The sequence below is a fragment of the Leuciscus leuciscus genome, assembly GCF_965113295.1.
Source record: "Leuciscus leuciscus genome assembly, chromosome: 7".
Classification (NCBI taxonomy): domain Eukaryota; kingdom Metazoa; phylum Chordata; class Actinopteri; order Cypriniformes; family Leuciscidae; genus Leuciscus; species Leuciscus leuciscus.
Window position 1 is genome coordinate 16,047,384 of NC_138731.1, and position 14,125 is coordinate 16,061,508.

General features: G+C 38.1%; 1 protein-coding gene across 1 annotated transcript in view; it reads right to left on the reverse strand.

The window, feature by feature from the left end:
- Positions 1-5,008: 5,008 nt before the first annotated feature.
- Positions 5,009-14,125, reverse strand: part of vwa8 (von Willebrand factor A domain containing 8) — a 123,536-nt gene continuing 114,419 nt past the window's right edge. The window contains exons 43-46 of the mRNA XM_082175026.1: positions 13,149-13,247; positions 11,141-11,379; positions 7,002-10,366; positions 5,009-5,769 (exon numbers count right to left, since the gene is read on the reverse strand). Of these exons, the coding sequence (XP_082031152.1) occupies positions 10,258-10,366; positions 11,141-11,379; positions 13,149-13,247 (447 nt within the window). The 3' untranslated portion in view covers positions 5,009-5,769; positions 7,002-10,257. The remainder of the gene's footprint in view (positions 5,770-7,001; positions 10,367-11,140; positions 11,380-13,148; positions 13,248-14,125) is intronic.

Sequence of the window (14,125 nt, forward strand, 5' to 3'; positions counted from 1 at the left end):
AATTATGCTGCCAGTTTCATTGATAATAACAGAGATTTGTGAGATGGCGATGAACTGAGATGTCAGCTTTTTAGGAATTATTAAGTGAGAAATCCGTCCCGCGCAGGTCTTTAATGTAGACTTTAAAAACAAACCACTAACATTATATTTACATTAACAGTAGCCTAGGCTGCAATCTAGTGTATGTAAACCTTTTTGCAGATAAACACAAATGCATTTTCGGACAAGTTAATGGCCAAGTTAATTGAGTAAATAATATCCCCCACTATGGCAATTAATAACAGACTATAGTAAACACATTTCCTAAATAGGCCTGTGACTATATCTTACATTTTATGAAATAGTACCATTATTTAAAAATAAAGTTTGCACTTTGTTACTATTATTAAAATCCTCTATTTCCTCTAATCTAGATCCAACTCCTCCCACCTTACATATAAGAGTTTAAAGGTTTACATAACATTACTTTATAGTATATATGGCCACCCCACTCTAGTTTTGTGTCCCATCTTGGCCACCCCAGTAAAAATGTCCTGGATACGCCACTGCTTTAGGTGAGTATATATTGCCGCTCTGGAGAAAAACAGCACACATCAAATAATGAAATGCTGAGTGACCATTCATTTGCATCAGGCATCAGTGAAAGGCCAGTATATGCAGCTGTGGACAAAGCCTGGACTCTGCGCTGGGAACATGAGAGGTGTGGGTCAGCTGGACACACACACACACACACACACACACACACACCCACCCACCCACCCACAGGAACTGAACGTCCTGCTAAACTAATCAGCAACCCTCACACACAGCAACCTCCAAACACAAGGCGTCACACCCATCTGAGATAATCCAGTGACGGAAGAACACAAGAATGGAGAGCAGGAATCACTGAATCAGCTGGAGAAATATTATATCTAATCAAACATACTTTAATGGGACAGTTCACACAAAAAATGTTTTACTCGCACATTTCATTCCAAACATGTATGACCCTCTTTCTTGCAATGACTCAAATGAGACATTTTGAAGAATCATCACGCAGCTTTTTCAAAGCAACAATCTTTCAGGATTTCAATGCAAAGTAAATAATGACAGAATAGTCATTTTTGTTTAAACTACTCCATTATTCAACAAAATTTGAAAGAGTGAAGAATGAATAACCATGAATCTGATAGAACGTTGCTAAGAAGATTTAGAGACCAAGTAAGACTCAGTCCAAGACATCTGGACTTGTTTGCATCCCATGTGACATCAGCGCTTGTGGAAGTTGCAGTGTTTTGGCAGAGTGAACTGCAGGACTGAGGACTGGAATCTGGAATCTGCAGCGCGGATCTGAGAAACAAAAGAGAAGATCTTATCCATCATGCACACTGAACCCTTGGCACCTTGTTGGACTTGATGAAATAAAATAGAGTATTTAAAGAAGTGTTAATGACGGTGCTGTGTATTTCAGAGGGTCTGTTCATCACCGCCAGCTAGATGGGTGCAAAAAGGAATATTTTTAATGTTCATCAATCCTGCTGGCAGTTTCTGATGGATTAATTGGGTAGTAATGACAGCTCTATGTTAAAGCCTGCCTGATGAGCGTGCACACACACACACACACACACACACACACACACACACACACACACACACACACACACACACACACACACACACACACACACACACACACACACACACACACACACACACACACACACACACACACACATACACAATCCTGACTCAACAGCCATGACAGATATAGTCAGCGCTGACACATCTCCTTTATCCCCAGACACCTGGCCTCCTACTTTCCCGTGGAAAACCCCCCAACATGACCCTTTCCCAAGAATCCCTTAGTGTCTGATAATGGAAAATTAGACAACAGCTGACAGACTGACAATAGAACACAAATTCCCATATTTCTGTCATCCTGTTGTTGCAATTCTGGATGGCGTTTGTGTGATTCTTTAAGCTGCTCTTTTCCATACCAGAAGTTCATAATGACTATGTCACCATATAAAAATGTCTATAGCTCTTCTGAAGTCATAGGATAGCTTTGTGTGAGGAAAACGCGTCATAAGTCATTTGTGTTCATGTTCAGATTTTAAAATGGTTTCTTCAAAAATCCTCCTTTTCCGTTCCATACACAAACAACAGCATACAGGTTTGGAATTACACAAAGATGAGTAAATAATTACAGAATTTTTATGTTTGAGGCTTTGGAAACTAGTGGCAGATTATTGATTGATTAATAAAATACTTATTTTGCATGTTTACATCACATGACCAGCTCTAATGTAGTGTTGTCAAAAATATTGCTTTTTCGATACATATCGATACTGAAATATCAAAACACTTCCAATGCTCATTTTCCACAGAACAGATACACTATACCAGCTGCACTTTCTCGCTCTCTCATCTCTCTGACAGTAAGTCGACACATAAACCCGCCTCCTGGATATAGGGCTTGAATTTCGGTGTGGGATTGTGCATATTGCGCATAATTTTACTCATTCCTGCACTGCAGATTTCGTGCTCAAAGTGCGCACATTAATCCGGCTCTCAGCACTAACGTTTTTTTCCGCTACTTATTGTGCTTAAAGAGTCAAATACACACAAAATAATGTCAAAATGCCAGTGTTGGTGAGTATTCACCGTAAACACAGTAACGTTTTAAGTGATCGTAAACACGCATGTGTAACAGTATAATGGATCCGTGCATCAGGGTTTAAAGTGACAGCAGCCTAATACCCCTGCTGCCAAATTATGAGATAATATTTAAAATCTATATGGCAGAGTCGACAGTGGCTGGTGAGCAAAAAAGCTAACGTCAAGCCATGAATTCAACAACCAGACTCACGTTCATCTGTTTCAGATAAATCTGAATGTGCATTTCACTTTAAAAGTCAAGTCAATTTTATTTATTTAATGCTTTACACAATAAATAGTGTCAGTGTACTAAAAAAGTGTTGCAAAATATGCAAATCGCAATGTAATATCATAATGCAGAAATGACGCCACAAGCATGTTTTTCCAATGAGCCCGGGTTGACAAATATGAAGTGGAGAGAGAGACACCCTTTTAAGTGGCTGAAAGCTTGATCAAATTCTGCAGAACTTCTTTCCACATGCTAATGAGCTGCTTCCTCTTTCCACCCCGATGTCCAGTATCAACCGCATCAGGAAGCTTGTTAGCACAGACACGTGACCCCGGCCAGCCTCATCAAATAACGGGAACAACACACTCACACACGCCCGTTTAGAGTGCAAGTGCAATACAGAGCTGTAAATAGAAGACGGTGTTCATGCAGAGGTCACGTATCTCCAGGCATGAGTGTGTGATGAGTTCGATCATTGCACAACTACTGTATGAAACCGTGTCATCACAAATCCAGCACGGATCAGGCCACACGTCCTCCTCTACATGAAAAACTGCGCCTGAAGGAAAAAATAAATAGCACGTAGCATAGCATAGAATAGCATGCTTCAAAATAACTGTGTTCTGCTGGGAAAATGACAGAAGGAGAAGCAGAGAGTGACATCACAACAGATTAAAGGTTGTTTGAGGCGGAGGTGTGTGTTTTGACATCTGCTCGAGTCTGAGGAACATGGAAGACATTAAGACTTCATGTCATTGCCTGAACTAAAACCTCTGCATGAATAGCTACATATCACAGAAAAAAAAATCCCACAGCTTTCAGCACATTTCTGAGAAGTCTAGACGCTTTATCTTACTGTTTCACGCAGAGGTCAGGTGGAGGTCTTTCATTACACCAGCAGAACACAGCTGTCAGTGGATGGACTCAAAAACATGATGGAAATCATTAACAACGGATGTTCATATCAGTGTATAAGTGATTTGATTGTGAGGATTCAGGATGGGGATATTTTCACCAAAACCCCCTGAAAAAACAGATGCAACCTGTTGCTTTATCCACACACGTACACTAACGTACACTATCGTTCAAAAGTATGGGGTCTGTAAGATTGTGTATTAAAGAAATTAATACTTTTATTTAGCGAGGACAAATTAAATCGACATTTATAATATTGATACAAGATTTCTATTTCTTTATATTCGTCAATGAAACCAGAAAAATGTTGCCACAAAAATATTAAGAATCAACTGTTTTCAACATAATAATAATAATAATGCATGAGCAGCAAATTAGTATATTAGAATGATTTCTGAAGGATCATGATATGCTAAAACTACTTTTTGAAATGTTGAAATAGAAAGGTTATTTTAAATGATGATATTACTGTTTTGAACTTTATTTTTAATCAAATAAATTAAGCCTTTGTGAGCAAAAGAGACTTTTGAAAACATTTTGAACGGTAGTATATTTTTGAGGAAAATGTGTGGAATGGATTTAAATACTGTAAAATGTTTTAAATGGAGTTGAGAGCACTATACTCTTATTGGTAGCTGAAAGCACAATTAAAATAGCTATAAATATTTAATACCTGAACGGTTACACTTTATTTTAAGATGACATTGTTACATTGTACTTACTCAAATAAGTACTGAGTAATATTAATTAACTACATGTACTTACTATAGAGTTACGGTTAGGGTTAGTTACTTGTAATTATAAATAATTTACTGTTATCACTATAGTAAGTACACGTAACATGTAACTTACCAAACAAACGCAACAATGAGGATGTGCAGAAATGTTTCCTGTCTTTGAAAATGGCTGTTTAAAGCGCATGCACAATATCGGACACAATATCTCATTTCAAAAACCTAGTGTTGTGACAATATTTTACTGGAGTATGGTAATGTCAAGTACTTCTCACTGATGTTTCAGTTGTTATTTCAGTGCAACAGAGAAATGTTCATTGTTTCAAGAGGTTAGCAATGAAAGAGGTGCAAGGACCAAAATAAAGTTTATGCGACACCAAAAACAAAGCAAAAATGCAATTTCAAATTAGGCACTTAAAAATAGCACAGGCAGAAAGAAACAAAGAAACACTTTCTGTGCGAACAGCCACTAACAGTAAGCAGTTCAGAGTTCATTTTACACACACTGTTTATTTGATGTGTTAACATGTATTCATCACACCACTCTACATCCAAAAAAAGACCACATCAAAATCAAAAGATATCAGGAAGACAATAATATACATGTTCAGCAGCAATTAACAAGTCAAACGGAATTTATGACCTTCAGTGGCTGTAATTGTCAGTCATTACATTGTTTTTACAAGACATGTTGGCAGTTTCAAAATAAGTCTTTATGATTAGTAAATGAGGCCTGTGTGGGTGAATGAACTGCGATGATTCATTTATTGAGTCTTGGCACACTTCAAGTGAAGAATGTGACGGCAGCACACACTTTCAAGTGAAGCACCTATGTGTGAACATGCATGTGTTAAAGAGATATTACACCTAAAAATTAAAATGTATTGTTAATTTACTCATCCTCAGGTGCCATCCATGTAGGTGTTTTATTCTTCAGTTGAAGAGTAAAGATGATTTTTAGCTGAAAACATAGTCCTTAGTGATTTATATAATGCAAGTCAATGGCGACCGTCACTTTGAGAGTCAAAAAAACATGTACAGGCAAAACAAAATGAAAACCCAATATTCATTGAGGTCTTATGAAGCGAAGCGATCAGTTTGTGCAAGAAACTGAACATTACTTACAACATTATTACCTGTAATCCACAGCCTCCGCAAACGGTCCTGAGCGTGTTCACAGGAGTCTGGAGAATAATGTTGCATTATTCTCTGTCGCATTAACTATTAGCGCATTAATAATGTCGCATTATTCTCTGTCACATCAACTATTAACGCATTAATAATGCCGCATTATTCTCTGTCGCAATAACTATTAACGCATTAATAATGTCGCATTATTCTCTGTCGCATTAACTATTAACGCATTAATAATGTCGCATTATTCTCTGTCACATCAACTATTAACGCATTAATAATGCCGCATTATTCTCTGTCGCAATAACTATTAACGCATTAATAATGCCGCATTATTCTCTGTCGCAATAACTATTAACGCATTAATAATGTCGCATTATTCTCTGTCGCATTAACTATTAACGCATTAATAATGTCGCATTATTCTCTGTCGCATTAACTATTAACGCATTAATAATGTCGCATTATTCTCTGTCGCATTAACTATTAACGCATTAATAATGTCGCATTATTCTCTGTCACATCAACTATTAACGCATTAATAATGTCGCATTATTCTCTGTCGCAATAACTATTAACGCATTAATAATGTCGCATTATTCTCTGTCGCATTAACTATTAACGCATTAATAATGTCGCATTATTCTCTGTCACATCAACTATTAACGCATTAATAATGTCGCATTATTCTCTGTCGCATTAACTATTAACGCATTAATAATGTCGCATTATTCTCTGTCGCATTAACTATTAACGCATTAATAATGTCGCATTATTCTCTGTCGCATTAACTATTAACGCATTAATAATGTCGCATTATTCTCTGTCGCAATAACTATTAACGCATTAATAATGTCGCATTATTCTCTGTCGCATTAACTATTAACGCATTAATAATGTCGCATTATTCTCTGTCACATCAACTATTAACGCATTAATAATGTCGCATTATTCTCTGTCGCATTAACTATTAACGCATTAATAATGTCGCATTATTCTCTGTCGCATTAACTATTAACACATTAATAATGTCGCATTATTCTCTGTCGCATTAACTATTAACGCATTAATAATGTCGCATTATTCTCTGTCGCAATAACTATTAACGCATTAATAATGTCGCATTATTCTCTGTCGCATTAACTATTAACGCATTAATAATGTCGCATTATTCTCTGTCGCATTAACTATTAACGCATTAATAATGTCGCATTATTCTCTGTCGCATTAACTATTAACGCATTAATAATGTCGCATTATTCTCTGTCGCATTAACTATTAACGCATTAATAATGTCGCATTATTCTCTGTCGCATTAACTATTAACGCATTAATAATGTCGCATTAACTTCCTGTCGCATAATGACGTCTGTTCGGAGCAAACTCACGTGAGCCGACGCTGTGTTTGTTTACAACAGAGAGGAAATACGCGCATGTTCTATTGTTCATCAAAGCGGTACTTGTGCTTATCCTGGACGACGCAATCTATATAAACATTCGCTCGCACAATCTCACCACTGGTATTAGTTTTGTTCTGTCTGTATATGTCTTTTTTACTCTCAAAGTGACGGTTGCCATTGACTTGCATTTTATGAATCACAAAGTCTTCTTCACTGTTCTACTAGAGAGAAAAAAGTCTTCAGCCTACATCTTGGATAGCCTGAGAGGGTGAGTAAATTAACAACAATAATTTTTTGGCCAAACTATCCCGTTAAGTAGGCAGTTTTTGAACAGAGCGTCAGTAGAAACATTGAGTTGGACATTCCTGCTGGCTTTCCAAAGTTCAACTCCTCATGCTGGCCAGATTCTATAAATTACAGCTCCACTTTCTCCTCGGAAACATCTCGGGAGTGTGGCGTAACTGGAGCCAGCGTCTGGATTCCTCAGCTGCGTGCGAGAGGCAGGGTGGCAGCGCCAGGCGTCAGTGGGTCCAGGGGACAGGAGAGGAAAACACTGTTGACATAGATGGAGCTCTTGGAAGAGGCGTCTCGGAGAAGCGCGTGCAGTCAGGTGGACAACATTACACACTCAGCGCTGCTGACATGGGCCTGGTGCAGAGCAGAGGTCAAATATGACAGGAAGTCCAGAGTAAAAAACCCATCTCCCTCACGATGACTCACAAACACAGGATACACAGAAGACCACACTTTTCTGCAGTAAAAATATCCTCGTCTTTGTGTGCTGAAAGCGCAAACTTTATCTGTTCTTTTGACCTCTGGACTTTGGTATTTCTGCGAGCCGTTGTTTTTCCTTTAAAGTTTCTCACAGCGCTGCGACAGTCGGGCCTGTCAGAGGTCTCAAATACATTTTCATTTGCGCTCATTTGGTTAAAGAGTGATGAGTGTGTAATGGGACGGCTGAGGAATGCGGTGTGGAATTGCACTTGAGGTTCTGGTTTCTCAGGACGGAAAGAGATTTATGAGGAAGTCTTGGGTGATGGTGGTGGTGTGACTCTCTCCTTCCTTCGCTTCAGTCTCAATCCCTCTCATAAGTTACAGGATGTGTGCACTTTACAATGATGTGTTTAGAGGACACTTGGAAAATCCCAACAAACTTGACGAAAGAGTGCCAACTCTTACACAATACACGGCTCTTGAAAACAAAACAGGTTACGCGCCTCATGTTCTATTAATACACTCTTGACCACAACAGCTGGGCATTGAGTGATATAATTACGAACATGAATGTTGTGAATACTATTTTGTACAAATGTTACATTATTTTGTACTATATAATAATACCATATTAGGTTACACTTCATTTTAAGGTGTCCGTGTTACAGTGTAAGTATACATTTAAGTACTTTGTAAAAATAATGAACTACATGTACTTACTATAGGTTAGGAATGGGGTTTGATTTAGGGTTAGTTGCATGTAATTAAGCATAATTTATAGTTATTACTACAGTAACTACATGTAACGTGTATCAAGGTCACTGTAAAATAAAGTGTTACCCAATAGTATATAATATTTTGTCATTTGAATATTGTATTTTAATGTTAAACCAATGCACTCACCTGATAGACCAGTCTTAACACAGCATGGATAGCCATTTAGACGTGCGTGATTATCATAATAGCTTATAGAATATGTTAAGACGACAGACAGATTAATTTTCCATAACACTTTATGTATTTTTGTGCAAATGTTGTAGAAAGCTCAGTCCTGATGCATCACATAATTGTGATTTCCATCCACATGCCAATGTCCATGGACCACAGGTTCTTGTGCAAGTTTAAGTGTCACTGTCGAGTCCAACTGTCATAATTTAAGCTGATAATAGTTAGCTATACTAGTGTTTTCGCAACTTACCCTATTAAAATCAGCCATTGTGCAGGATGTTTTGCCACTCAGTACGGCCGAGGTGATACGAAGGGGAAAGTGATGTCAATGCATAACCTATATTGTGACTATGGATTTGTATGCAGTATATAGTCCATCAACAAAGCAGTGGCCCTTGTGACAGAGGGTGTATTGAGGGCACACAGATCTCTGGTTTTGTTCGTAGAGACTGTGATGAAATCTCTCATCTCGGGTGAAAACAGACCGAAACCAGAGGATCCGCATTGAAACTGACATGTCCATGTCACAAAATATACATTTGAAAAGATGAATTTCGCTTAATTTTAAAAGTGTAGTTTTTTAAAACAAAACAAACAACACAAAACTAAACTAAAATAATTAATATTCATTTAACTAAAATTGTAATCGTGATTGTGACAATGTGTTTATGACAATTAAGCATAACCCCCCAAATTCTCACCACCACTTTATTTTTACATTTACATTTTACTTTTGAGTTTTTGTAATTCACAGGTTCCCATTTTCCCATTATTGTCATTCAGATTTTGCTAAAAAAATATTTTAGATATTTTAAAACAGAATACATGAATGGAAGTTATGTTTTACTTTATGTGTTTATGCATGTATTTTCACAGTTTTTTTGACATTTAACTCGAGAATAAATGTTGAACTCGAGAATAAATGTTGAACTCGAGAATAAATGCTGTAATTATGTATTCTCAATGGGGATTATCATACTGTACCTGTCATTCAATTTTTTTTTACTTTATTAAAATATACTGTTATACAATTTTTTTTTTTTTATCAGCATACATGAACATCAGTAATGTTTTACCATATTTATTTATTTGTTTCTGTTTTTATGTACATTTTACTGGAGTTTAATAATTCCATTTTATTTCAATTGGGATTCTAATTAATGTTCCTCAGAATTTTTTATTGTATTAAAAATAATATATTGTTTAATACAATAATTTTTTAAATGAGCACACATGAACTTCAGCAGTTTAATTATTTTTAATTTAAATTTTTTTGGAGTAATTCCGTTACAATGAATGTCAGTACAACATAAAATCATCTTATGACATATTAATACATATTTTATTACACTACAAGAATGAATGGTGATGAGAATTCGGGGTGACAATGTGCTTAGTATAAATTAAAAAAATAATAAAGTCTTTCTTTTGATTTTCCAGTGACATGTAACCCAGACATGTTTTCACTACGCCTGGATGCACAGATCGCTGCGTGTCATCAGTGACGTGACAGGTTTGGTGGGATTCACCCAATAGTGTTCTCCTAGGCACTGGACAACATGGTGGATGTGAAAATCTGCTGAAGGATTTGAGGGATCTGCTTGGTGTCCATGGCGACAAAAGATCGTCCGGCCGGCAGAGTCCTCTGGAGCCTGGATGTCGGAGAGAAAGAGAAAAGAGCCCCCCCACATCAAACATTAGCAATGCAAATGAGCTTTTCCTATTCCTCCATAGGAGGGACAATGGCTGTCATTCATGGAGGGTCTTTGATAAGATACAGGGTCTTGGGAAAAGCCTGTTGGTTTAGAGTGACTGAAAGCAAAGTGCCGCCCATGTCCTTTCTCTTAGCTGCCGCCCCTCCCTCCTCACTAATCATTCATTACTGTCATTTAGTCCCTTTAAAAAGAAGACACATGTTCAGAGAGGACTGCTCTTTAAATCACGGAGGCCATGAAAAGACAAGCCTATATGGGACGTGTCCGACCACCACAGCGGCGCCTTCCGCATGCCTCCTTTCAAGCTCTCCTTACTCTGTGAGTCAAGACCTGCAAAATCCTTCAAAAAACACGAACAATGCGCCAAAGAGAGCTGAACATGAGCCTATAGACTCTGGTCTTTTATTTGAGAAGAGCCGTACAAATCACACAGGCCACAGCAAAGACTTGACACGGCTCCAGAAAGGGAATGTTAATTACAATTCTAACTCATTATGCTTTATAGTGCCGCCCTAAACATTTGAGACTTTGCACTGCATTTAGCACTGAAATGGGCCTTGTTTTTTTTGTTTTTTTTAGAGAACTTAAGAGACTGACTTTCACCGCACGGCAGTTTTCCTGAAATGGCGCTGGCGGTTGTAATCCAGGCTTAACCTTTAACCAAGCACGCTAATGTTTAACACACAACCTGCTGCGGGACATTAACCTCACCTGTCCGCCTGGTCTCCGAGCGAGCCGATGAAGATGGCAAAGGCGTTGACCTGCGGGTCACTGGTGAGGGCTCGTGCGAACCGGTCCGGGCTGATCCCGTAGCGCTCCAGGTTGGCGTCGCTCAACACGATGACGAAATGCTCGTCGGCTTCTTCGCGCGCCAGCTCCTTTACGGCGTGTTCGGTGCCCTCCAGGGTGTAGTCTCCGCTCATGCAGAACTGAGAGTGGGCGTGCATGTTCTGGGACAGAGGCGTACAGCAGAAGAAGAGGTTGTAATGCATATTCAGATGCCCAAGAGGACAAGAAAAGGCCATATGCTAAACAGCTTGTGTAAATGCACTTCCTGGAGCGGTAAACACACACATCGGGAGTTGATTCTTCACAACATCTCAATAAACAACATGGAGGAAGGGTTTGAAGAATTTTTTTTGCACAGATTCAAGGGAAACTTTAGAAACTTTTTAGAAAATTTAATTTATTTTAAAGTTAAATGGGTCAATATGGAGCACTTTGAGAGTTGGACATTAAGAGTTTCAACCACTATTCATTATTTTACTTTTAACCTCGGTCATGATTTCTTCACTTCCAAGAGTTAAACCCTTAAGCTTTTATTTGGGTGGAAAACTGCAGTTTCTTTAAAAAAACAGGATTACAAACGCTTTTGATTTTAGTTCGCTTGACAGATGCTTTGTCAATAGATTGTGCAAAACAACATAAGAGATGAAAAAAATATACACACAATTTATGAAACTGGCAGGACAGAACACTGTACAGCTTCAAAAAACCCCAGAGTAAACACAATGGTTAATGGAGAGCAGAGCACAATGGAGAGCAGTTGATTTTTTTCTAATGCCAACAGCCCAAAGTATACTTTGTTTTTTATAGGGTTAGGAAGCTTGTTTCCACCACAGAATAAAACATTTTAAAAGATAATTGTGATTTTTTATCTCACAAATGCGAGTTTACATCTCGCAATTCTGACTTTATTTCTCAGAATTGCAAGATATAAAGTCAGAATTGCGATAATTATGTATTTTATTTTAAGAGTTTATTTCTGCCAATTGCGACTTTATATCACGCAATTCTGATGTAAACTCGCAATTGTGAGATAAAAAGTCGCAATTACCTTTTTTATTTTTCATTCTGTGGTGGAAACAAGCTTCCATAGGTAGCTAACCATAGGTTCCAAGCTTCACGTACAGTGTACGTGATGTAAATTTCATCATCAGGATGGTGTGTGCACAGCCTGGTTTTTCTAACTGCACATACTGGCATATTTACTTGATTTCAATTTTTTTTGCACTCATTAGTTTGGCCTGTGCCATTATTTCACATTTTAAAAAGAAACAACAACAGATACCCAATGTTGATGTGCGCTAGTGTGTGTGTGTGTGTGTGGAGGGGGGGTTAAGAGATACTTGAAAATCTAGTTTAAAAGAGTGCGAAGACAATTTTATTGCTCATATTTTGTGGAGAGAAATAGTACAGACACTGGACAAGGATGAAACTGTGTCGACTACATGTGTTTTTGCACGTATAGTGCAATTTGAAGTATACTTTGAAAGACTATTGTTCTGCTTGTGCGCGTTCACAAGATAAGATTGTTTTCAGAGAACAAATCTTGAGTAACTTTTTGTTTTAAATGTAAAGTGTGAATTCGCCAATAGATGATCTTTTGCTGTGACAGCTATAATCAGTGCTTTAAAACACCAGGGGCTGAAATATAACTAGTAGCACTTTGCTTTGGAAAGAAAGGCGATTGTTTCAGTTTTGAAGGCCCCGATCTGGCTGCAGTCGTGCGTCAGTGAATCCCAGTGACCATCCTTGCAGTCTCATGTCTGACAATTTATACTTGACTTTCTTCCTGATGTGGTCACATAAGACAATAGGAGGAATTCTAGGAGAAACGCTGGCTACTACGTCAGCACAAGTGAATTCATAAGAGCATAGATTTCAAAACAAAAAAAGGAAATGAGGTCACACCCGCATTACAGAGGCATTAATGTACCTTCAAAACCTTCAGCCTCTCCTTGTTGTTCTTGGGCACTTTGTCACATCTGACCAGTTCTATGTCAAAACCGTCTCCGGAGTGTCCCATAATATCATACTACAGAGGAAAAAAACAGGAAGGGGGAGAAGGGTTAGTCCACGCTGCCAAGAACATAACAAGCTGACAAACAATGCTGAATATAAACACTCGTCAAGAAAAGATTTTTACAAGTGTACCTCAATAATGTAATTCAAAACAAAAAGACAGAAGATGATGTAAATCAGCTATACTGACAAAGATGATGCTATTTTGAGTTATACACATGAATAGTCAATCAAAGGAAGTCTCATAATAAAATCTAGTCAAGTGAAGCAAGTGTCTTTGCCAACAATGCAACAGTTGATGACACTGACAGTCTTAAAATACATCATACAGTCCCTCCAGAAAAACGCGATTATGCGATCGCATGATTCCATGCATAATCAGCCAAAGTCCGCATATTTATGCGGGGGGCGCATTTTTTTAAATACGCCGCACTTTTGCCGCATAAATTGCAGATTTCCGCGTGCAAAATATGCGGGCTTGCATGATTTCATAATCCCCGCATTTTCCTTGCAAAAAGTCAGCAGAAAGTTGACAAATGTTGGGTTTACTTCACACAAGCGCAGCCATTTCCCCTGTTGCCATGGGAACGTTATGAAGTGACGTAATTACGCGACATCATTGAAAAGCTGCAAACCCCGCGATAGGCCTATTTCACAAAAATCCGGTCGTATCTTACACCGCAGGCCGTGCTTTGCATGTTTTCATGGAACAACTGGGGAGAAGTTAAATCACGTCAGACACAGAAGGCAAAAAGACGTGTCTGTGGTGTGAAGGAGTAAGTTAAGCAGATGTTGAAAATGGAGTGTTGATGCTGGTTCGGGAGTGATGCCCTGACAAAACATGTTTATTGCACTTGATTGTTATCTGATTTGCACGTCATGCACTTTTAT